Raw genomic sequence first — 23,249 nt, 5'->3', positions numbered from 1 at the left:
GATCTCTGAAATGCCTGTACACCAATGCGTGCAGCATGGGGAATAAGCAGGAGGAGTTAGAAACCTGTGTTAGGGCAGGAGATTATGACCTGGTGGCAATTACAGAGACATGGTGGGACAGCACACATGACTGGAATGTGGCCATGGATGGCTGTGTCCTTTTCAGGAAAGACAGGCCAGCCAGGCGTGCTGGTGGAGTTGCTCTTTACGTGAGAGAGCAACTACAATGTATTGAGTATTGTCCAGGCACAGATGAGGAGCGAGTTGAATCTATGGGTGAAAGTTAAGGGGCAGCATGGCAAGGGTGATACTACTGTGGGTGTCTATTCTAGGCCACCAGATCAGGGTGAGGAAGTTGATGAGTCCTCTACTGACAGCTGAGAGCAGCCTCACAGTCACAGGCCCTGGTTGTGGTGGGGGATTTTAACTTCCCTGATGTTTGTTGGAAGGACTGCTCGGCCAGCCACAGTCTAGGAGGTTCCTCCAGTGCCTTGACAATAACTTTCTGATGCAAAGAGTGGAGGAGCTGACTAGAAGAGGTGCACTGCTGGACCTCATCCTCACTAACAAGGAGGGGCTGGTTGAAGCGGTAAAGGTTGAGGGCTGCCTTGGTTGCAGCGACCATGAGATGGTGGAGTTCAGGATCTCCTGTGGCAGGAGCAGGATAGCAAGCACAATTGCAACCCTGGATTTCAGCAGATCAAACTTTGGCCTTTTCAGGCAATTGCTGGGGGAAATGCCATGGGCAAGGCTGCTTGAAGGTAAAGGGGCCCAAGATAGCTGGTTAGTGTTCAGGGACTGTTTCTACCGGGCACAAGATCAGAGCATCCTGACACACAGGAAGTCAAGGAAGGGAGCCAGGAGACCTGCCATTCCTATTAAGGAGCCACTAAATCCTTAATATGCAAAAAGTATATTCTGTTTGTAGTGTTATACAGATAAAATAAGTGCAGACAAATTAAAACAGGTCGTGCACACTCATCTTTTTTTTAATAAAGACAGACATTGCTCAGGAATGCATTATATATCTGTGTTCCTGCCCTATTTACTACAGGTGGACAAAAAGATGATGTAAACAGCTAATGTTGCAGTGTAGTCAGCAGGTGGAGCTCAGCTGCTGTGGTACAAGTCAAACTGTTTTCTGGCATGTCTGTTTGTACAAAAAATACATGTAAATTATCTAAGTGGACAGAGGTAATACATGTAGTAATACAAATAATCTGTATGGCCAAGATTTGGTAAGATTAGTAGTTTTTCTTGAAAGTAAAACTTCACAAATGAGTCAAGATGACCATTGATTAAATTAAGTTCCCGGCCCTGGAAAAGAAGACAAACATTATATTAGTTTCATGAGTAGCTTCTTGAAATACTTATGACTCTGTGTATACTATATGTATGTAGAAGTATTTCCAGTATTAGGGTACTATTTACTGATGTGTAGTACCTGATATAGATGATGTAGTTCTGTGGTAACATACCTTTTTTTTTGCCCCTTAGGATTATCTAAATGGATTCGTCAACAAATCCAGCACCATGAAAATTTCAGTAGTGCACTCGAATCCTTGCAAGCATTCGCTACAAGAAACCAGAAAGGCATTGATGCTTTGTCAGAGTGCAGCAGTGAATTTCCCCATGTACCTTCAAACTCAAAAGACCTGTCTCAAGCCTCTCAACAGGAGTCAACGATTCATCTGTCACCAGATGTTCCTGCTAAAGGTGAGGAGCAATATTTGGTTTCAGAAATTAATTTTACTACAACCATCAGCTCAGTCAATCTTACAGTGTCAAATCAGCCAAGTCACATCATGGCAACAAGGAAACAAAGTATGTTCATTTCCTGCGTGAAAAGCTTCCTCAACAATTTTAAATGTGACGTTGCATGTTACTTCAGAAGAAACAAATAGTTTTTAAAATTACAGAAGTGCTATGGTGCAAAATGATAATTATTCAGAAATGTATATGAGCTGTGCTCAACAGACTGTAATTAATTGCCATTCCATCTGGTTGTCTTAAAACAATTGATAATGTTTGATAAGTTTATAGTACAATCAAAATTGTTTTTACTTTATTTTTCCATCAAAAACTATAAAGATCAGCATTTTTGCAAGACGAGTGCCCTGGCTGAAGCTGCATTTGTTGTTTAGACATTGCAGTGAGACACCTTCCTTATAATCTCTTCTGGTACCAGCTTTACAAGAAAATATCTATTCCTACCTAAATTTTAGGAGAACTTATGACTTCATTTCAGGCAAGAAAGATGTAAATACCGTAAGAGCACAATAATAAAAAAAATACAAGTTTTAAATCAAGTCATACTTTAATTTACATGTGCCAGTTAATCTATTGATTTAATCAAGACAATTCATGTGCAAAGATAGTTGTAACATCTGGGCTTTTGTTTGTATTGGATCTTAATGAGTATTATAAAATAACTGTAAACCTAATAAAACACTGGTAATTTTGATGTGCTAAACGTGCTGTAAATCAGCAGGGGAAGGCATATACAATTAATTAATGTTTTGTGATTTTTCACAGGTGGCCAGAAAGTTGATGTAGAGACTCATTCTCACCATGTAACACAAAGACGAAAACATATGGACTCCACACCCAGAATGCCAACAACTAAAACAGAGAGAGAAAGAAGGAATGGGGGGACTAATGCGGATATTATGAAGGAACATTGCTGCTTTAAACCACTGACTTCAACACCTCTGCCTGAAGCCAAGAACTGTGTGTCCACAGCGAACAGCAAACAAAAGAATGTGGCTAGGGCTGGTGAACTTATTGACAGTGTAAATCAATGCCAGTCATCATTAATTTCCGAACAGAAACCAAGCGCACCAGAATCATGTTTAGAAACAACTGATGTTTCACTTAAAAACCCTGAGGCCGCAGTTGCTGAAGAGCGTTCGCGTGAGCTCCAGCTTCCAGTTGAGCCCTGCAGTGAGTTCCCTGCAGCAGGAGGGAAACCTGAACTTTCAGTGTTAAACGGATCTGCAGAAGCTGAAGAGGAGGACGAGAGTATCTACTTCACACCTGAACTCTATGATGATGCAGAAACAGAGGATGAGGAGATCAAACCACTGGTTCCAACCTGTAATGCAAATGAGAATCAGACTAAATGTGGGCACAGCACAGCTGCTACTGATGTCTTTGCAATTAACACCTCAGAAACACTAAATGTAGCTAAAAAAGAGATGGGTGATAGCAGAAGCGCAAGTTTACGTGGAGTAATGCACAACGAGGGGAGTAAGAATAGTGCGGTTAATAATGCAGAGATGACTAGCGAAACAGAAGCAGGGCAGGTAGCATCTCAGGAGATGGACACCAAGAAACGGAAGATCAGTCTTTCCAGATCACGAAATAAAGGTGCGTCGTCTTCTCTGTTGAACAACAGTGGCTTGTAGTGCCCCGGTCACAGCCGCTGCTCTCGTTCCATGTGTGCTGCCAGCACACTCCAGTTGTCATTAGACTTTCTTGGTTGTGACTGTGAAAGTTAACCTGTAGTCTTCTATAGACATAATTAAGATTCTTTATCCTAACTGTGTGGTGAAAGGGCATCATGTGTGGAAATTCTAAACAGAAGCCCGAGTAGCAATTGGCTTGTAGTTACAGGCTGGGGTTTGTCTATTCCAGATTTAATGAAACGGCCATTAAATATAATCAAACAATTGGGTTTTTCTCAGAAAGCAAAACACCCATATAATCAAATTGGTTTTTTTGCATTTATTAGGGCTTTTTTTTTAATTAAATATGAGAACAGCATCTTTGCAGATCAAGTAATATGATAGATTGAGCCTGGATACTGAAATAGGTGTTTTCTTCAGGATTTTGTTTCCTTCACATTTCTTTTGTCAGAGTGACTATCAGAAGCTGCTGTAGTATTTGAACAGTTTGATATTTGACGATGATGAGAGGCTTTTTCAGTGGTCTTTATTTGCTTTCTATGAGTTGAGGTTTCTTTACAATTTCCTTTTGCGAGAGGTTCTAATTTCTTCTGGTCACATTCTGTTAGTATTCGTATCGAAACGTGTTCATTTGTATGCCCTACAAACACATTTACTATGCAATATATAACAATGAAAATTTGTACATGAAGATCTGTTAAGTCTTCCTCAGTCTACTTTTTTTGAAGTATTTTAAACATTTCTTTCATGTATTGCAATGAAAACAGCCAGGATTTTGCTGTAATAAAGCGTACTACACCTGATTTTTTTTTCATTAGAAGATTGTTCATTTCCATCATATATTAATATGAAGATGCAGGATTTTTAAGATCTGAAGATTGGTTTATAGGTATTGATGTATTTTGACTGAGAGCAGAGATGACATTAACTGCTCATTTGCCATAGCAGCACCAAGCTGGGAGGAGTGGCTGACACTGGAAGCTGTGCTGCCATCAGAGACCTGGACAGGCTGGAGAGCTGGGCAGGGAAAAATGTAATGAAATAGAACAAGGGCAAGTGTAGAGTCTTGTATCTGGGCAGGAACAAGCCCAGGTTCCAGTATCAGTTGGGGAATGACCTATTAGAGAGCGGCGTAGGGGAAAGGGACCTGGGGGTCCTGGGGACAGCAGGGTGACCATGAGCCAGCACTGGGCCCTTGTGGCCAGGAAGGCCAATGGTACCTGGGGTGGGTTAGAAGGAGGGGGTTAGTAGGTCAGGGAGGTTCTCCTGCCCCTCTGCTCTGCCATGGTGAGACCACACCTGGAATATTGTGTCCAGTTGTGGCCCCTCAGTTCCAGCAGGACAGGGAACTGCTGGAGAGAGTCCAGCGCAGGGCAACGAAGATGCTGAAGGGAGTGGAGAATCTCCCGTGTGAGGAAAGGCTGAGGGAGCTGGGGCTCTGGAGCTGGACAAGAGGAGACTGAGGGGTGACCTCATTCATGTTTACAGATATCTAAAGGGTGAGTGTCAGGAGGATGGAGCCAGGCTCTTCTCGGTGACAACCAATGACAGGACAAGGGGTAATGGGTTCAAACTGGAACACAAAAGGTTCCACTTAAAATTGAGAAGAAACTTCTTCCCAGTGAGGGTGGCAGAGCCTGGCCCAGGCTGCCCAGGGGGTTGTGGAGTCTCCTTCTGTGCAGACATTCCAACCCGCCTGGACACCTTCCTGTGTAACCTCATCTGGGTGTTCCTGCTCCATGGGGGGATTGCACTGAGTGAGCTTTCCAGGGCCCTTCCAATCCCTGACATTCTGGGATTCTGAGATTCTGCAATTCCTACTCTGGAGACATTCCAACCCGCCTGGACGCCTTCCTGTGTAACCTCATCTGGGTGTTATACATTTATACTGAAAGTTCGATTTTAAAATTTACTGCTACGTTTCTACAAATTCAATTACATCACGTGTTTGCCATTGACCTAGAAACCTCCATTAACTTATTCAGACTTCATGTGAAATCAGTGCCATATCAATTGATATTATTTTTATATTCCTTAAAATACCCTAAGTAATTGTATATTCCTGTTTGCAGTGGCAACATTATAAAAGATAGTACTTTGAACTTCAGCAAATATTTTGGTACTGTAAATGTAGGGGACTCGAGGTGCTTTAAGATCTAGCTTAGCTAATGTCATCAATTGTCTTTCAGACGTTCAAAGGTGAATGAAACTCTGACAATTAAATTTTTAAACTTATTAAGGAGTAGTTGCTATAACCGATTAGACAGTCAGCTGTTGAGACAGTAGCTTTTATATAACAGGATATTGTTTTGTTCAGCATGTTACCACATTTGGCAAACTTTTATCTTAATGCGCCTATCGGGAATACCAGTCTGACCTCAATCTGAGTAAAGCCTTAATAGTCGACGTGCGGGATGCTTGCAGGAGGTGGCACGGTCATTTTCGCAGGCTGTATATTTGTTATCGCATGTTAATCAGATTCATCATTCTGTTTAATAAAGATTTCATCTGCCACGCGAATGCATAATCGGCTATGTCTGAGTGACCGCCTTTTGTCTTGAGCAGATTGCTAAAACTGTATTAAGCATCATTAGACAAAAATGACGACCTTATTAATTTGTCCTTTATGTGTTTTCCAGCAGATTGGACCTCATTATTATGCAAACACAGTACACAGAGCAGCACCAGAAGTAGCTCATTAATGTTTCTTTCCCTTAGTACGTAACAGATTATTATTGTGAAGTGTGCATGAAATAATTGCTAATTACATGCCTTAAATTGTACAGTGATTGTCTGTCTAGATTTTTTTCATGTGGTTTAAGTGCACTGTCGAAGGCCGTCAGAAGCTACAGGTTAACAGCACCAAAGCAAGTAAACCAGGGGAAGCGAATCACAGAACATGCATTTTATCACACATTTTCCTGCCTGTAAAGAGTAATTAGGACAGCTAAGGATTGCTTTGTGGTTACCTGTCATTACGCTTCTTATTGTAAAAGAAATGACTGTCAGCTGGCAAATAATTGAATAGATATGTCTCCCAGTGAATAGGTGCAGGCAAGTTTTAACTATTGCCTTCTAGTAACAAACCCTGTAGATTCTGAAATGGTAAGTATTGAATTACTACAGTTTCCTTATTTACACACCACTGAAACCTTAGAGATTTCCAAATACTGCCCTTTCTACTGTAGGTTTTTGCAGCTACGCGTTGCATTTCTTAGAGGCTCTCTACCCAGTATAATTCTGAAAATTTGTAAGCGTGATAGAAATTACATGTTAGGATTTGGCATTGGTCTGTAGTTTGACAACTTTGTGCTAAGTGTGTAATTGGTTTAAGCTGGTGGTGCTTCATACTTATCCACGGCACATCTTCTGTAATCTGTCTGCCACCGGAGCTGATAAGACTTGGCCACAACTGAAGTTTTTGCAGCGCTGGAAATAAAATCCTGATCCATTAAGGGTTTGCATGGATTTAGCCTTATAATCTGGTTTAGAAATTGTGAGTGGTCAGATCTTAGATACAAGCTTTGTTGTCAAAAAGATGCCGTGAAAACCATTACATCAGCTTAAATTTTCTTAACATTGCTTTTGTTGATAATATAACCTGAAAGATGTAGTGACTATTTATGAAGAAAAGTATTTGTGACTGGCTATTAGTTATTATATATGAGCTTTGAAAAATATATCTTTGAGAGTTAGGAGGATAATAACATTCATCTGACATGACTTACATTAAACAATTTTTAAGTCTAACTGCATTTGGTTGGTATTAAATAGTTGCTTATGTCAGCTGATACCACCATTTAAATATGGTGGCGGCTTCATACAATACCAGTTAAAAGAAATGGGGCCTGTTAGCTGTAAAATACTCTTTAAACGTTTCACAGGTAATAGATCATTACTGAGTATTTATGAAGGACATACTTGTCTTGCAGCTCCAAAAAATCAAAATTAAATTGTTCTGCAGAGACCAGATTCTCTTTACTGTACTATTAGCTGTTGGGCATGTGAATAGTTACTAAATCACTTGACTGATAAAAACTGAAAATAGTTGTTGACATTACAGAAATAAGTATTCATCTTACTTGGATTATCTGAAATGACCGAGGATGTACTGCTGCGAACAGGCACAGGTATACTAGTAATATACTATTAGAGGTTCTGCAGTCATGATTGTAATCGTTTTTAACAAATGCTTTCTACATTTGCAGTGATAATAGTGCACACTGATGTGTATGTTTGTGATATAATACAAGCTCATGTGAACGTATGCCTTTCTATAAAGCATGTGTAAGTGCTGCAGCTAAATGTTAAATCAGGCTGAAAAGGACTCTTAGTCACAATGGTTTGACGTTGCGCTTTTCCTTTTGCTCCGCAATCTCAGAATCCCAGAATGTCAGGGACTGGAAGGGACCTCCAAAGCTCATCCAGTGCAATCCCCCCATGGAGCAGGAACACCCAGATGAGGTTACACAGGAAGGTGTCCAGGCGGGTTGGAATGTCTGCAGAGAAGGAGACTCCACAACCCCCCTGGGCAGCCTGGGCCAGGCTCTGCCACCCTCACTGAGAAGAAGTTTCTTCTCAAATTTAAGTGGAACCTTTTGTGTTCCAGTTTGAACCCATTACCCCTTGTCCTATCATTGGTTGTCACCGAGAAGAGCCTGGCTCCATCCTCCTGACACTCACCCTTTAGATATCTGTAAACATGAATGAGGTCACCCCTCTGCAGACATTCCAACCCGCCTGGACACCTTCCTGTGTAACCTCATCTGGGTGTTCCTGCTCCATGGGGTGATTGCACTGGATGAGCTTTCCAGGTCCCTTCCAACCCCTGACACTCTGGGATTCTGTGATACTTGTACAAATGCAAACTTCCATGGGCACTGACAGAAGGGGTAACTCTGGAGTAACTACTGAGTAGTTAGGTAGTGCATGGCCCCATAAACCCAGTACAAGGAGGGCTGCAGAACGGGCCTGTAAAGCACAGGGACGGAGCAGACTCCCAGCTCATCTGATCCATTCTTGCTCCCAGATATTCTCATGATACAATTTTTACTTCTTACCCAATCTGATTTTTAAATTCCTAAACTAGTATTTCTTCTCTTTCCACAGTTTGTTAATTTTCATTAATCATAAATATCTTTGGGCACGTAAGGTGTTGTTAGGAGTGTGAATAAGAAGATACTCTCTGCAGAGTGTTAATGGGCTAATGTAGCCACATTTCTGTTCCAGTGTCAGAAGATGGTGGCCGTGGGTGAGAAGCATGGTCAGCACAGGTACAATCCAGACAAGAGTGTGAGTAGTTTAGGGGAAGCCGATACATTAATATATTGTCTTTCAAAGCTGAAAGTTTATTTTTTCCTTTGTCTGGGTCAGAGACAAGTTGAGTAGGTTCTGCGAAGTACCGTGGGCTCATTTCATAGCACCTACCATGATGCGCTTTTACCATGAGGATCTCTTAATGGCCTTGATCACTGGTGCTGACAGATTATTGCCACTTAGATGTGGCACTGGAGCCATAACCCGGTGCCTCTGGCACTTTAGGACAGCGCTGGTCAAATGGGTTTATCTGGGAAGGAGCCTGCCAGGCATGCGGGAAAGCGCGGCTGCTCCTGGGAGTGGGGAAAACTGCGGACAGCAGGGATAGAAGAGTTCGGTGCTCATAGGCTAATTAATTTTTAAATTCAAGGCTGGAATTCCACAGCCACTTTATGTAGTTTGGTTTTTTTAAAATAGATAAATAGCATTAATGAAACACTAATTAATCTCCTACCTCCCTGCTCATGCTGGCATTCTGCCTGCCAGAAAAATTCTGCTTAGTTGTCAGCCTTACTTGAAAACCACTGTATTGAAATTCTCTTTAAAATAGATATAATTTCTTTAAATATTTTTGAGAGAAGGAGAGATTTAAAAATATAGGAACCAAAAATTAGTGTTAGGCTTGCCTGACATATATTAAAATTTTCTTAAAGTGCTGGAACAGTCACCAGCACTGTGATTTATTGCCTGCCTTGTACTGATAATCAAGTGGGCTTTCATCAGATAAGGCCAATGCCCAATGAAGCTGTGAGTGGCAAAATGTAATGATTTTCCCTGCTTCCTTTGCAGTGGTGCTGTGTTGCTACAAAAATTGGGTCAAGTTTTGTTTCTATAAACTCAGGTTTTGCAAGTGAAGGAAAGCAAAGCCGGAGCTGGGAAGTTCTGTCCTTCTGCAACTCCCAGGTCTCGCTCTGTGCCTGATCCTCTGCCACATTGGGGCAGCAATTTGAGGAGCTGCATGGCGAAACGTGTCCCCGGAGCGGTGTGGGGTAAGACTGTTGCCATTTTTGTGGGATTATTATTGTACCGGGGCGTTTCAGGGATCTGATTTGTTCAGTCCCACGAATGGTTTCTATCAACAAAATGAGATGTGGGATGTGAAGAAGCAGAAAGTGCAGCGATAGCTGATGCTGAAAAGTTACGAAGAACGTACAGTAGCAGCTGCTGAAATTGCAGATTCAACATTCTGATTATTTTATATTCTAATGAGCAGCCATTGTCACAAGCTGGTATTTTATACTGATTATGTCGGCCACATAGTGCAGCTGCCACTGACCCCTCGATGAGCAGTAACAAAAACCCTCTTTGTTATCCGTATGGGAAATATCTTGGCCATTGTGGGTGTGAATTCAAAACAGAATGGCAATCATGCACAGGAACAAAATAAAAGCTCCAAGATTCATTGACAGGAGTCTAAACATCGCGTATAAATGATTATATTCAAGTCTTTTAAAAAGTTGTACTTCGCTGTACCTTGTTACACAATTAAATTGTAGCTCAAGTAGTTAAAGCATCCGAACGCCTTACAACTTGTATTCACTAGATGCATCTAACCTTCTCATCATTAATTTTTTACACTGAGCTCTTCCTTCCTGTAAATTTCTGTTCTATTATAAAATGTAAATCTCCAATCAAGGTAAGAATATCTGTAATTTGACTTTTCTTTTATTCTTAAAGCGAGCGTACTTTCAAGTAGTTTGACACGACGTTTACGGAGTCGTAGCCATTTTTCACACTTTAAGGCCAAGCGGCTGTAGTGGAAGGGAAGAGTGAATTCAATTTGTTGCAGATGTTTTCTAAATCCGATACCTCTGGGTTCTGTAAGCCGTTCCTCCTAGGAAATTAGAAGGAAACTGATTTATATAATGTGAATCTAATATTCTAGATTTACATAATTAAAGTCTATGGTGTATGTCAGACCATGAGACTGCGGGTGCGGTGGGCAGGGATGTTGTCCGCAGCATGTCTGGCTAGTTCGCTGTCAGCATTCTAGTTGGGGAACTTTTCTAGTTATTAAATTGCAACCATCCAGCAATAATACAAGGTAGGGGGAGTGTAAAGACAGACAATTACCACCCTTCTTCCAGATGTAATTTGTATATGGTATTGGTTATCTTTATTAAGTTCATAGCTTCTTCCTCTTGATGGAATACAAACATTTGGCCAAATTCTTTGCCCGGAGTAAGCAGAGCCAAGGATAAACTCAGTTCCTTCTCCTCTCTGAAGGGCTTGAAATAATAATAATAAAAAAATTGGCGAAGATTTAAAAGTTTTTCATGGTGTTTATAGCTAGATGCGTGGCTATACAAAGATTTAGCCGTGTATTTTTTTCAGGGGAAGAATAAGGCTATCAGATAAAATAATACCTCAGCACTTTTGAATTCACGTAAATTGAACGTGACTGCAAACATATTCGAGCTGTGTCCTGTGTTTTCCTCCTGCTTAGATGGAAAAAGCTTCTACGTATATTTAGCTTGTGTTTATTAAGTGCTTTGAAATGGTCAGATTAGTGTATATAGAAGCATCCGTTATTATTGCTTAGTGGACTTGTGTCAGTTTTCTACCATTTACATGCTTCCATGATTTATTTTGAAGTACATAACAATTTAAAAATAATGAGTCTTTTTACTCTAATTGCTGTAGAATCTTTCATGTATACGTAAGACCTCTCATTTATATATTTCTTTTGTTAATGCAGTTTAGCAAATGCTTGGTTTAGCTTTAGATAAAGAACTATGCTTGGACAGTTCTGACATCTCCATTTTCTATTTTATAAACCAGCTGTAGTTCACACTTGTGGAAACTCGAAGTGTCCTTTTATTTTTAACAGCAGCCCAGGGGATGGTTGAGAGAGGCACATTTCCAATTGGCCTTTTGTTTGAGCAGCTTCCAAAACATCATTCTGCCTTTTTTTCCCCCCTTTTTTTCTGGAAAATTTGCCAAGTTCAGCTCAGATTAAGTTGCTTTGTTAGATTTGTTCTTTTAAGCATCTGGATCAGAAATTGTATCCCGTACTATGTAGTAATGAAACATTTGGAAATAATCTGAGAAATTGTATAGTAAGTCATGATAGATATGGTACATTCTTTTTTCTAAGTAAGAAATATGCAGCTTACAGAGTAGTTTGGCATTTTTTTGAGCAAATATTACTTTATTTGTACCACCCTACCAGGAGATTACAGCTCATTCTTCTGGGACACAAGCAGGCATTATTTGCTCTTAAACTGCTGTCATCCCATTTATCACTGTAAAATAGTGGTTTGCTTGATGCACATACAGATATATATATCTCTATTCCATGCCAAATTTTAACATTATAGGATATTTCTGATGGGGAAAAAATATATATAAATAAAGTTATTTTTATTGTAACTCATAAAGCCGGTATACTGCACGCTGGTGAATGATTTGCTTTGGGTTTTTTGATGCATTGCATTACTTATGCTTTTTAAAAGATGAAACTATATTGTATGTGTAAGTTGATCATTGGAGCTAAAAAGCGCATTTTACTAGTTTAACATAAATTATTAGAATTTATAATAATAGATAAAACGTTCTTCTCATATCATAAACTTGAGAGGCACTATACGAAGTCCATCTACTCATACTGTACTTTCAGTATAAATTGTATTGGACAATAGAGTTTGAGGAGAAGCAGATCTGAATTCTAGTGGTAAAGAATGTGCACACCCTCTTAATTAGCTGTAAGACTACTAAATTGAAGAAATGTTTGTCCTTTAAATACAACCCCTCGGAAAGGGCAGGGAAAAAGAAGAGAAGGCACTTTGGATATTCGGAAAGGAATCTGTATGTTTTGCATTACTTCTTAAGCAAATGCATTTATTCGCTGAGGAGAATTAATGCCGTAGCCGCAGCATTTGCTGCATTCCTCCGCAGTCTGGCTGGGATTACGAACCCGGCTTTATTTTGGTGTTTTGCTAAATGCAGATGTCTGAATGTTAATTATATTCTGTAGCTCTTTAACTTTTATTAATTCATTTCCCAGCTATTTTGTTGCTTTGAAAGTCATGCAAGCCAACAAGAGAACTACCATGAAAGGAACCAGAAGGTTTCCTTTCTTACAGCTAGATTGGAACTATCAGCTGATAAAACAGCCCCCAAATCCAAACCACTTGCTGCTTTGGGTTCTGTTATGAATGTCACCTTCAGGGAATGAATCGGAGCCAATTTTCCTCTTTGAGAGCGGAATTTTTATTTCCTTTCTCTTTCAAGCTCGCGTTATCCAGCACCGTTTTGTTACGTGGTGTCTCTTGTAAAATTTCTTCCTCTGCACTATGTGTTTCAGCCTTTAGATTAGAAACATTTACCCTGTCTTGAAAGACACCAACATGGTGAGTAATCAAAGGAGACGAGTTAAGAGAGACCTTTGTCAATAATACAAATTTGTCCTTCATCTCGAAGTTTTATTCAGCAGCATTCAAGGAAAATGTGTTTGTTTGACATCAGCTTCTTTAAACTCTTTGCGTCAGATACTCTTACAAAAGCACAAACGTTTGATCTTTCTGCGTGTGAACAACCAGTTTCCCCGGTGGGATGGCCGTGGGGCTGGAGCCACCGCTCTCCCTGGCACTGGAGACAGTGTCCACAGCAAGTTCTTAGTCCGATTTCCAAACTCTGTGCTTGTTTTGGGTTGTTTTGCTTTTTAAGTCTGTTTTTTGGCTCCCTCTATGTCACCCAAGATGATGCTTTATTTTCTTCCCCCCCCCCCCACCAAGTTTTGGGCCCATTTGCTCAATGGCAAAAGTTGTCGTGTTGACGAAGGAGAAAGTAGCGTGAATGGTTGTACCGCCCGTACCAGGCAGGAAAAAGCAGATGGCTGCTCTGTTAATGGGGCTTCTCCACTTGATCTCACGGGGAGAGAGACCTTTTCATTGTCCGCATTTCTCAAAGCTCATTGATTTTTCATTCTAGTGGGATTTATTTGCTTTTGAATCACTGCTGTGCTGTTATCATTAGATGCTGGACCTTTCACCGGGGTGCACATTTCACTACGTTTTTTTGATACTTGTTCTGTTAGGATTCCTGCACAGAACTTCTTTCTTCCCCCTTTGCATTAAGAATGCTCATTACATTCAAAATAAATCAGGCATGGCATTTTTTTGTTTGATCGTTTAAAATAATCAAAATGCCGTATTTTTACAGTTTTCGCTTAGCAGTCCAAAATATTAAGGTAAAACTTTACCAGAACACTTTTATTTTCCTCTTCGGCAGCCGTGGGTTTTTTATATACCAGCGTTTTCCCCGGATTTCTTTTTAAAATGCGTTTCTTTAGTTTAAACCAAACACCACCAAAGGTATTCTGGATGGGGGGTTAGCCGTGTTGTACAGCATCATTCGAGTTCTTCATCCTCTTCTGAAGGAAACCGAGATGGAAATGCCTTGAGACCAACATTGCAAGACTGAACAAGGTTTTCTAAAGCTGTGTGCTTAAGCAAGAACAGCTGCGGTCTTGTATTGCTTCTCTTTCAATTAATCAAACCCACTTCCTCCACTCTATAGTTCCTTATGGCCTGGATCTGGAAAATACAAAAATGGGGATTTAATAGACATTCATGTTTACTTACTTCTGCATTTGGGTTTGTAGGACAATTGAATGTAACTAGAGTGTGATTTTTCTCTTCTATTTATTATCTTACTGCTAATATTTTTATAATAAACTGAATTCTGATCCTTCAGAACTGAGGTCAAGGGAAGCACAAGATCATCTCGGTCTAACACAGAAGAGCCTGTCCTAGAGAAGAGCCCTGCAAGGAAAGCTTGACTTAGCACAACGCTGGGGATGTGACCAAGGTTGGGGGTTCACAGGATTTGACCTCCGCCTATTAAAACAAACATTTAAAACATTTAACATATTAAAACAAACATTTTTTTTACACAGCTTGAAGCGGCATCTGAATGGAAGTTAAAGCGTTTTAGTTAAAACTAACGTGTCTGCAGTTTTATTTGAAGGTGGAACCAGGAAAGGCACATAGCAATTAATTGTCATTGAAATGCGCATCCAGGGGAGCGTGCGGAATGCTCAGCGTGAAAGACCGAACTTGGCCGTATCTTTGACATGATAATATTTTAGGCTTTAGTTTGCATCTGTTTTTTGTGTCAAGTTGCTTTCTACTTATTTCTTTGCTTTCGTTGCTTCGAAAATAGCATGGAAGACAAAGCGAATTAGATGAGCGTACAGTCCAGGTGGTCAGGCTGTACAGTAAAGAAGCGTGATATAAAGTCTATACAAACATGCTGGCTTCCCATTCTTTTGCTTTGAATAGCAGCGCATCTGCAGAGCTATATAAATATAAATTAGAGGTGTCGATGAAAGATTCTGGTCTCATTTTATAGTAGGGACTGCTATCATAAACTCAGTACAATTTGTTGAAATGCTTTTTAAGAGCTATTTCATAACGTACCAAGAGAGCGTGTGTGTGTCAAGTAGAATCAGTATCACAGAGAAAAAATCATGGGGATACCTATGTGGATTTGGGGGCTTATAGTAAAAAAATTCTCTAAATTGCAAAAGGTAACTGAGGTAGAAAAGGTTTTGAGTGAGTAATATGTTTGCGAACGAATGTATAAGTTGCTGCTTATCTTGTCCCAAATTAGATTAAAAGCCCTATTCTAGAATCTAGTCATAAGAATTTATGGGAATCTCTGTTTCCATACTAATATTTTTTAGGTATAAGAGAGGAAATACGCCTGATGATATTAATTTGCTGTTAACTAATATAGTACAACATCAGTAACCGGCAGTTAATCTATCAAACTCATGCCATGACATCTTACTTGTTGGTTTAATATGTTATAAGCATGAAATGTGTTTCTCAGGTATGTTTTACATTTGCACCAGGTAATGGAAAGTACAATATATTACGTGCTTGTGCCCCAGAGGAAACTTTTAAACAAAAATAATTGAATGCAATAAATCTTCCCCCTGCCGTCCTTCTGGTCGGCCTTCTGCGCTGGATCTTTGGGTTCATACTTATCGTGAGCCCTGGTGGTGGTGACGGGAGAGCCGTGCCGATGCGGGACCGCTGCCCTTGCCCACCAGATGTTTGCTTTACGCTCCACGATTGGCTTCGTTTTCTCTCTCTTTTTTATTCTCCATTTCTTCAATAAGTGACGTATTTTCTTCTGAGATTTAGAGTCTTATTACAGATTGTTGTTACTCTTGGTAGTAAGACTATAGTTTTTCAAATAATTAGGAACATCCACAAGCTAATAAATCTGTCCTGAAATGTTCATTTGGTTGTGTACGTTGTATAGGTTTATATTTAACTGTGTCTCCGCATGAATGATTTACCAGGTGTTTATTTTCAAAAGTTTTCATCATACACAGTGGTGAGATGATTTGATGCACAGTAGGTTTAATAACTTAAATGCTTAGATTATTATTCCTGTTTGGTGCACGGTTTATTAACTCCCTTATCAGACACTAATCTTAAAGACTTCCTTGTCCTGTGAATATGCAACTTGTTTTAGTCGGTGCCAAGCAAGTGTAACAATCTTGTAAGTCACCTTCAGAGCATCTGGTATAGCACTTGCTTAGTTGCTTCAGAAGGTATAGAGCTACATAATATACCATCTAGTGAATATGAGATTAAGTATAATAAATATCACCGACTTCTAAAAGAAAAAATCAATATACCACTTCACAGAATCCCAGAATGTCAGGAATTGGAAGGGACCTGGAAAGCTCATGCAGTGCAATCCCCCCATGGAGCAGGAACACCCAGATGAGGTTACACAGGAAGGTGTCCAGGCGGGTTGGAATGTCTGCAGAGAAGGAGACTCCACAACCCCCTGGGCAGCCTGGGCCAGTGTCTGTCACCCTCACTGAGAAGAAGTTTCTTCTCAAATTTATGTGGAGCCTCTTGTGTTCCAGTTTGAACCCATTACCCCTTGTCCTATCATTGGTTGTCCCCGAGAAGAGCCTGGCTCCATCCTCCTGACACTCACCCTTTAGATATCTGTAAACATGAATGAGGTCACCCCGCAGTCCACCTCACTACCCGCTCACCCAGACCACACTCCCTCAGTTCAGCTGTGAGGATGCTGTGGGAGACTGTGTCAAATGCCTCACTCAAGTCAAGGTAGATCACGTCCACCGCTCTGCCATCATCCATCCATCTTGTTATGTCCTCATCAAAGTCAACGAGGTTGGTCAAGCACGACTTCCCCTTGGTGAAGCCATGTTGACTGCCCCTAATGACCCTCTTATCCCTTGATCACAGAGTGGCTGCTGCTTTGTTTTTCTTTTCTTAAAGCAGCTTAGCTGTGTTTAAATTGGTGATATGTTGTACTTAAAGTTTCTAAGAACACATAATGGAAGAGTTTGAGAAAGAAGCAATGGTATGGATTTTAAGTAATCCAGTAAAAATAAACGTAGCCCAGGCTTGCAGTGCTGGTTCATCCAGCTCCTTTCCCCACCCAGGTGTTTGTTCAGCAGGAAATCTCTTGGGAGACGATGAGAGAGGAATTTCACCCAGAGCTGGTTGGACAAGTCCCGTGTCGTGTCGTTGCAATACCAGAGCGGTCGTGCTTTGTTAGAAACTATTTCCTCTAAATGCTTTAAATCATAGCTTGAGACTATTATTGATCTCTCAACACAATGAATGCATTTGGGCTATAATATAAATATTAAAGACATTTTCAGTTGTAGATGGGTTTGTAACTTCCTCCGTGCTTTTATCTTTTATAGAACTATTGATGTTATACAAATGTAGTTATTTTAATTCTGATAATAGCACAGAATGAAAAATCTTACCATTGCTTCTGAAAGTATCAATGCTGAATTGAAACTGGTTTGGAATCTTCTGCTTTCTAGAGGTCTATTTAAAAACCAAAAAACTTAGTTTAAGTCCCGCTTAGTTTAGAATGCAAAATATGACCAGCAGACTAAGACATAGTAGCTGAAACCAATTGCAAACAGATGGGATTTTCTTATTCTGATTGGCCACGTGTTGCCATAGTAAAAAAAATGAAAAAGCCAGTCAAAACATAAGTCATCTAAAGGAAATGACCTTGATAGTTCTCGACTACTATATGGAACTTTTTAGAGCTAACACATAGAATATATCAAATATTCTGGAAGAATGGCAGGTATTTGTAAAATAAGGGATATAGTGTTTGTACAGGTAGTTCAGAGGGAAAACGCAGCTTTGGAAAAAAAAACCAAAGCACACAAAAAGCTCTCCCATCTCCACAGGTGTAAACACAAAGTACAGAACTGGTGCAAGTTTAAGATGAATCACGCGAGGCCGTTCTCCTGGGCATTGCTTCACGGAAATGAATAATAACTGTAAGTGTCTGAACAATGTAAATCACACTTGCACTTGGAAAACCTCTTAAAATACAAATGTGCTTTATTTCTAATAGACTGGGAACTTTATGGCTTTAAAATGTGCAGTTTTATGTGACTTGCTTTAAGAATAGCTCATATTCACTTACTTTTTAGACCTCAAATTCCCATATATGCATCGCTCCGATTATTTATAAATAGTTAAAGAGCTAAGAAGTACTGTTGCTATATGGAAATATACATTAAACTTTTTGTAACGGTATGCAGACTTATGATGCTGCCCCACACCATCAGTGCTTGTATTGTTTGTTGTTGTATCTTTATCTATAGGGTGTATCAAGGCATTAATAGAGAGAGGACTCGACTGATTAGTCTGTCTAGAGAGCAAACCCTTGGCAGCCCATTTCATGTTGGCTGCACCCGCAATTATGGCCTTTGGGGAACTTGCAGCTTCAAATAAGAATAAAACCATATTCATAAAAATTATTTATATCCTTTCTCCAATGAGTATATTTACAAATGCATAATATGCACATATAAACCATACAGATACACCGTGTTCAGGTATTTAGTATCTTGCACTACCTCCCTGTCATCTTTAACGCTGGGATCTGGTACTACAGATTGCTTTTAATTGTGTTACATATTTTAAACTTGTTGTAGGACAAAATCCATACCTTGGCAAATCCATTTAGCCTCGATTTTAAACACTCTTTGCAACATTTGAAAACGGATTGTGCCTTGGGGACTGCCTCGACGGGCTTTGTGTGGATTAATACCAGAACATGCAAAGTAAGTTGACAGTAAAACTTTCACTTGTGTTTGGCTGAGCTCATGTAAATATGATACTGATGAAGTGTGACTAAATCCCTAGTTAAAAACTTAAACTCCTTTTGTACACAAGTTTAAGATTATTATGTAGTGTCATTATACATGCAGAAAGCAATTGAGTCTTTTCCCAGTGGAGGTTTATATATCCTATACAGGTTCTTGTCTATTAAAAATATGTTAAGTAACACTGAATGTATTGTTGAAAGTATCAGCCAACTTCATAGTTCAGTTTATCATTTCATTCTTAATTTGCACTACTTGACATCTGTGATATAATTGTTATTTGCCTGAAAATACAGTAAATGTATTCGTTTTGATGATGGCATTTTCAATAAGGTTTCTCAATTACTAGGAAGGAAGTCAAGGAAGGGAGCCAGGAGACCTGCGTGGTTAAACAGGGAACTGCTGGGGATGCTCAAGTGGAAGATGAGAGTTTATAGGTCATGGAAGGAGGGGCTGGCCACCTGGGGAGAGTCTAAGGCTGTTGTCAGAGGGTGTAGGGAGGCAACTAGGAAAGCTAAGGCCTCCTTAGAATTAAACCTGGTGAGAGGGGTCAAGGACAACAGGAAGAGCTTTTTCCAATACGTGACAGATAAAACTAACAGCAGAGGCAATGTAGGCCCACTGATTAACAAGGCGGGTGCCCTGGTGACGGAAGATACAGAGAAGGCAGAGTTACTGAACGCCGCCTTTGTCTCTGTCTGCTCTGCCGGGGGCTGTCCTGAGGATCCCACACCGCTGAGGCCCCAGAGGAAGGCAGGACAGTGGAGGAGTTTGCCTGGGTTGATGAGGACTGGGTTAGGGAGCAGTTAGGCAATCCGGACATCCATAAATCCATGGGTCCGGATGGGATGCACCCGCGGGTGCTGAGGGAGCTGCCTGAGGTCATTGCTGGGCCGCTCTCCATCAATTTGGCCAAGTCTTGGGAAATGGGAGAGATGCCTGAGGACTAGAGGAAAGCAAATGTCACTGCAGTCTTCAAAAAGGGAAAGAAAGAGGACCTGGGTAATTATAGACCGGTCAGTCTCACCTCCATCCCTGGGAAACTGATGGAACGACTTCTCCTTGGTGCCATCTCAAGGTGTATCAGGGATAAGAGGGTCATTAGGGGCAGTCAACATGGCTTCACCAAGGGGAAGTCGTGCTTGGCCAACCTCATTGACTTTGATGAGGACATAACAAGGTGGATGGATGATGGCAGAGCGGTGGACGTGATCTACCTTGACTTGAGTGAGGCATTTGACACAGTCTCCCCACAGCGTCCTCACATCTAAACTGAGGGAGTGCGGTCTGGATGAGCGGGTAGTGAGGTGGACTGCGAGTTCGGTAAATGCCATTGTTTCTGAAACTAGATTTTTAAAACCTATGTCTTTCTGGTTTCCTGGACTATATTGGTCTCTGCATGAATGGTAAATATCTGAGGAGCATGTTTAAACCACTTTTAAAAGGAGAATAAGTCAACAATTTCTAGTGGTTTGCTTCTCTTCAAAAAGAAAAAAAGCACTGTGATTTACTCTAAGTGCATGAAACTTCTTTAGACATGTTTAGAATTTGCATGGCATGCACTGTCTCTTGCTTAGGTATTATGCTGTTTACAAACTTTATATTCTGATGAATGAGCAAGCAATCAGAGTGGTTTGAAACCCAAGTATTATTTGCACAATGCAGAGAAGCTAAAATTTGAAAAAGAATCCATTAATCGTATAAATCATTGAAGGATGTGACTAGACAGACATTCTAGTTTGGCCCCTTATGCAGAGGCGAGATCAAATGCAATTAGAACATGGTTGTCAAATGTTTGTCATCTTAAAAATCTTTGCTGAAAGAGATTCCCTAAGCTTGGTAGCTGCTTGGGCGCTGCTCTGCCTTCAACTAGAAAGGTTTCCTATATGCAACCTTAATCTTCGCTGCAAATTAAGCTCGTCTCTTCTTGTGTACCCAGCAGCAGAGGAAAAGAGCAGCTTTTCAGTGAGAGGGAATCAAACGCACGTTGAAAGATTTGGGAGGAGTCAACATTGGGAACAACGTGATGTTAAATTTAGTACAAATGTTCAAAAGAAGAGCATTTAATAGCTGTTGAAAGACAAGTGAGGGCAGCCCTTTATTGTTGTTAACCTCTCTCCTCCAGAGTTGTCATAATGAAAAATACTATATTCAAAATAAGAAATTACAGATAGTAGCAAATCCTAAACAACCGTGCCCTCCTGCGTGAGCCTCAGTGTGCAGATCCCGCTCGTGTCACTGACCTGGCCCAGGTGAACAGCAACGGGATCCTGGGCCGGACGCAGCTGCGTTGTGCTTGCAGCAGTCGGTGTAACAGAGCTGTGTTACGGGCTGGGGAGAGGGGAGCATCACCAAAATCAAGGCAAATCAAAACCTGAAAAGGATGTTTTTGCCTGTAATTGTTATTCAGTAAAAATCCGATGCAGATCCTGCTGGAGCCCATTGAAAAACTGATGTAAAAAGGTTTAGATGGGACTCTTAAGCAAATAGAAAGGGAACTTGTCTCTCTGTGAAGGAACATATTTATTATGAGTGTTCTTAATTTCTTAGGCCAATCTAATCTCTCAAATCCAAGGTTCTATATAGAGAGAAGAAAATAAAACCATCAGAGTAGGGCAATAAGGAAATAAATATACTGCGGTGTGTAAAATGTTGTTAGTACTCCAGCGCAGTCTGTAATTCTGTTTTTAATTTTTACTCTACCAGATATTCCAATTAAATTAACTACCTTTTGCGCATGGTAGTCAGCATAGAGTGGATGTTAATTTGTCTCTTGTATTTGAGAGGATATTGTAGTTAATAGGCTAATGTTAGAGTAAGGTCTCTCCATAAAATATTAATCTCTGGATTTTAAGTGGCCAAAATGTTTTAGAACTAGACCTTGCAGGGGTGTTGGTACCTCAAATTTCTCCAGTCTTTCTGTTGTGAAGAATAGGCTTTTTGGTTTAATTAGTTTCATGGATCATGAACATTCATCATGTACCCACGCAATGAAAATAATAATAGTGTGGGACGAGATGGAGGGGGAAGAGGAATAACCTGGCGCTGCCTTTCCAGCCTCCCGTGTGTCTTCTGAACACATATTTCAATACAATCATTAGACATATTTCATCATCTATATTCCCTTATTGTACTTAACCTGGGGTCATTGTGATATTTCTTAGTTTTAATGCTTCCAGATTTATTAAAGGGTTGCCGATAAATTCTTGCAATCCAATGTGACTTATTGATTCATGTATTTGAAAGATCTTTAATATCCTCTTTGTATGTTTGATTCCTTAAGTGTTGTAAAACGGCAGAAATTGGTAATGGTTGGTAACAAGATCTCTGGGCCTTAGAACTGTGTGTCATTCATTGAAAGAGGATTAGGAGAGGCATGAGCTCCCAGCCCAGGAGACAGTACGGAACAAAACCACCAATATAATTATGGATAGTACACACAATAGGTGGTTTAAGCGTGTCTGTCGTAACAACAGGACTTGGGTAATCACATATACCACCCTGGGAGAGGGCAGTTATCTTGTAAAAGAACCCCTTGGTTCAAATGCAGAGGAAAGGCTGTGATCAAATGCCTCCTGAATTACAGATGTTGACTTTCATCAGTTTATTTGATTAGGATCACAATGGGAGAATGATGTGCTAAAGCGAAAAAGCATTTTGCGCAGGAAGGAAGAACTTGCTGCTACTGGATGGCCAGTTAATTCCTATCCAAACGAAAACTGCATCTCTCTTTCAGAAACTGAGTCATTGCCGAATTGCGGTAAAGCCAATAAAAGGATGAAGGAATTATATATATACAAAAGCAAAACTTGTCGAGGCACATAGCATTTAGACTGAAAAATGATGAATCAATTACTTCATTAAGTGACCATGCAGGAAATGCAAGTAGCTGATACAAGCAAGACTTGGCAGTCAGAGCACAGAGAGCTCGGGCTTTTTTCTAGGGTGGTTTTATAGGAAGAAATGATCAAAAATCAGGAGTTGTACTGTCATTCTGCACTCTTGGTGCATTATTTGTGTGTGTGTCAGAATATCAGTGCGAAAGAGTGCTCAGATAGGATCTGTCAGCGTGCAGGCAGGAGGAAGAACATGAAACTCACTTTTGGAGAGAAAAGCTTTATTGCTCTTGCAGTGCATTCGGGTACATTTGCAGCCTCCTCAGTCATGCATAAAAAGGGTCAAAACACTTTTTATCGCTCTTTGGGTTCGCAGAATTGCGTTACAGGATGGTATTATGCCCGACTATGATTACTACCAGACATGCATTTTTTTTCTATCAAGAATTTGCAATAAAACCAGCATGAGTTCATGTGAGTTTTTGTGGCGTTCATCCAGGATGGTTTCCTGGTGAACACCATGCCAGATATTTAAAGCAATAAGGA

At 40.3% G+C, this 23,249-nt stretch overlaps 1 protein-coding gene across 6 annotated transcripts in view; it reads left to right on the top strand.

Moving 5' to 3' along the window:
• BRIP1 (BRCA1 interacting helicase 1) overlaps positions 1-4,210 on the top strand; it is a 46,882-nt gene extending 42,672 nt beyond the window's left edge. For all 6 annotated transcript variants that reach the window (XM_021300432.2, XM_021300429.2, XM_065036272.1 and 3 more), the window contains 2 exons: positions 1,498-1,716; positions 2,536-4,210. In XM_021300432.2, coding sequence (XP_021156107.2) covers positions 1,498-1,716; positions 2,536-3,407 — 1,091 coding nt within the window. In that variant the 3' untranslated portion in view covers positions 3,408-4,210. The remainder of the gene's footprint in view (positions 1-1,497; positions 1,717-2,535) is intronic.
• The last annotated feature ends 19,039 nt before the right edge of the window (positions 4,211-23,249 follow it).

Source organism: Columba livia, chromosome 20, assembly GCF_036013475.1.
Source record: "Columba livia isolate bColLiv1 breed racing homer chromosome 20, bColLiv1.pat.W.v2, whole genome shotgun sequence".
Classification (NCBI taxonomy): domain Eukaryota; kingdom Metazoa; phylum Chordata; class Aves; order Columbiformes; family Columbidae; genus Columba; species Columba livia.
This window is presented reverse-complemented; position numbering and strand designations above follow the sequence as displayed.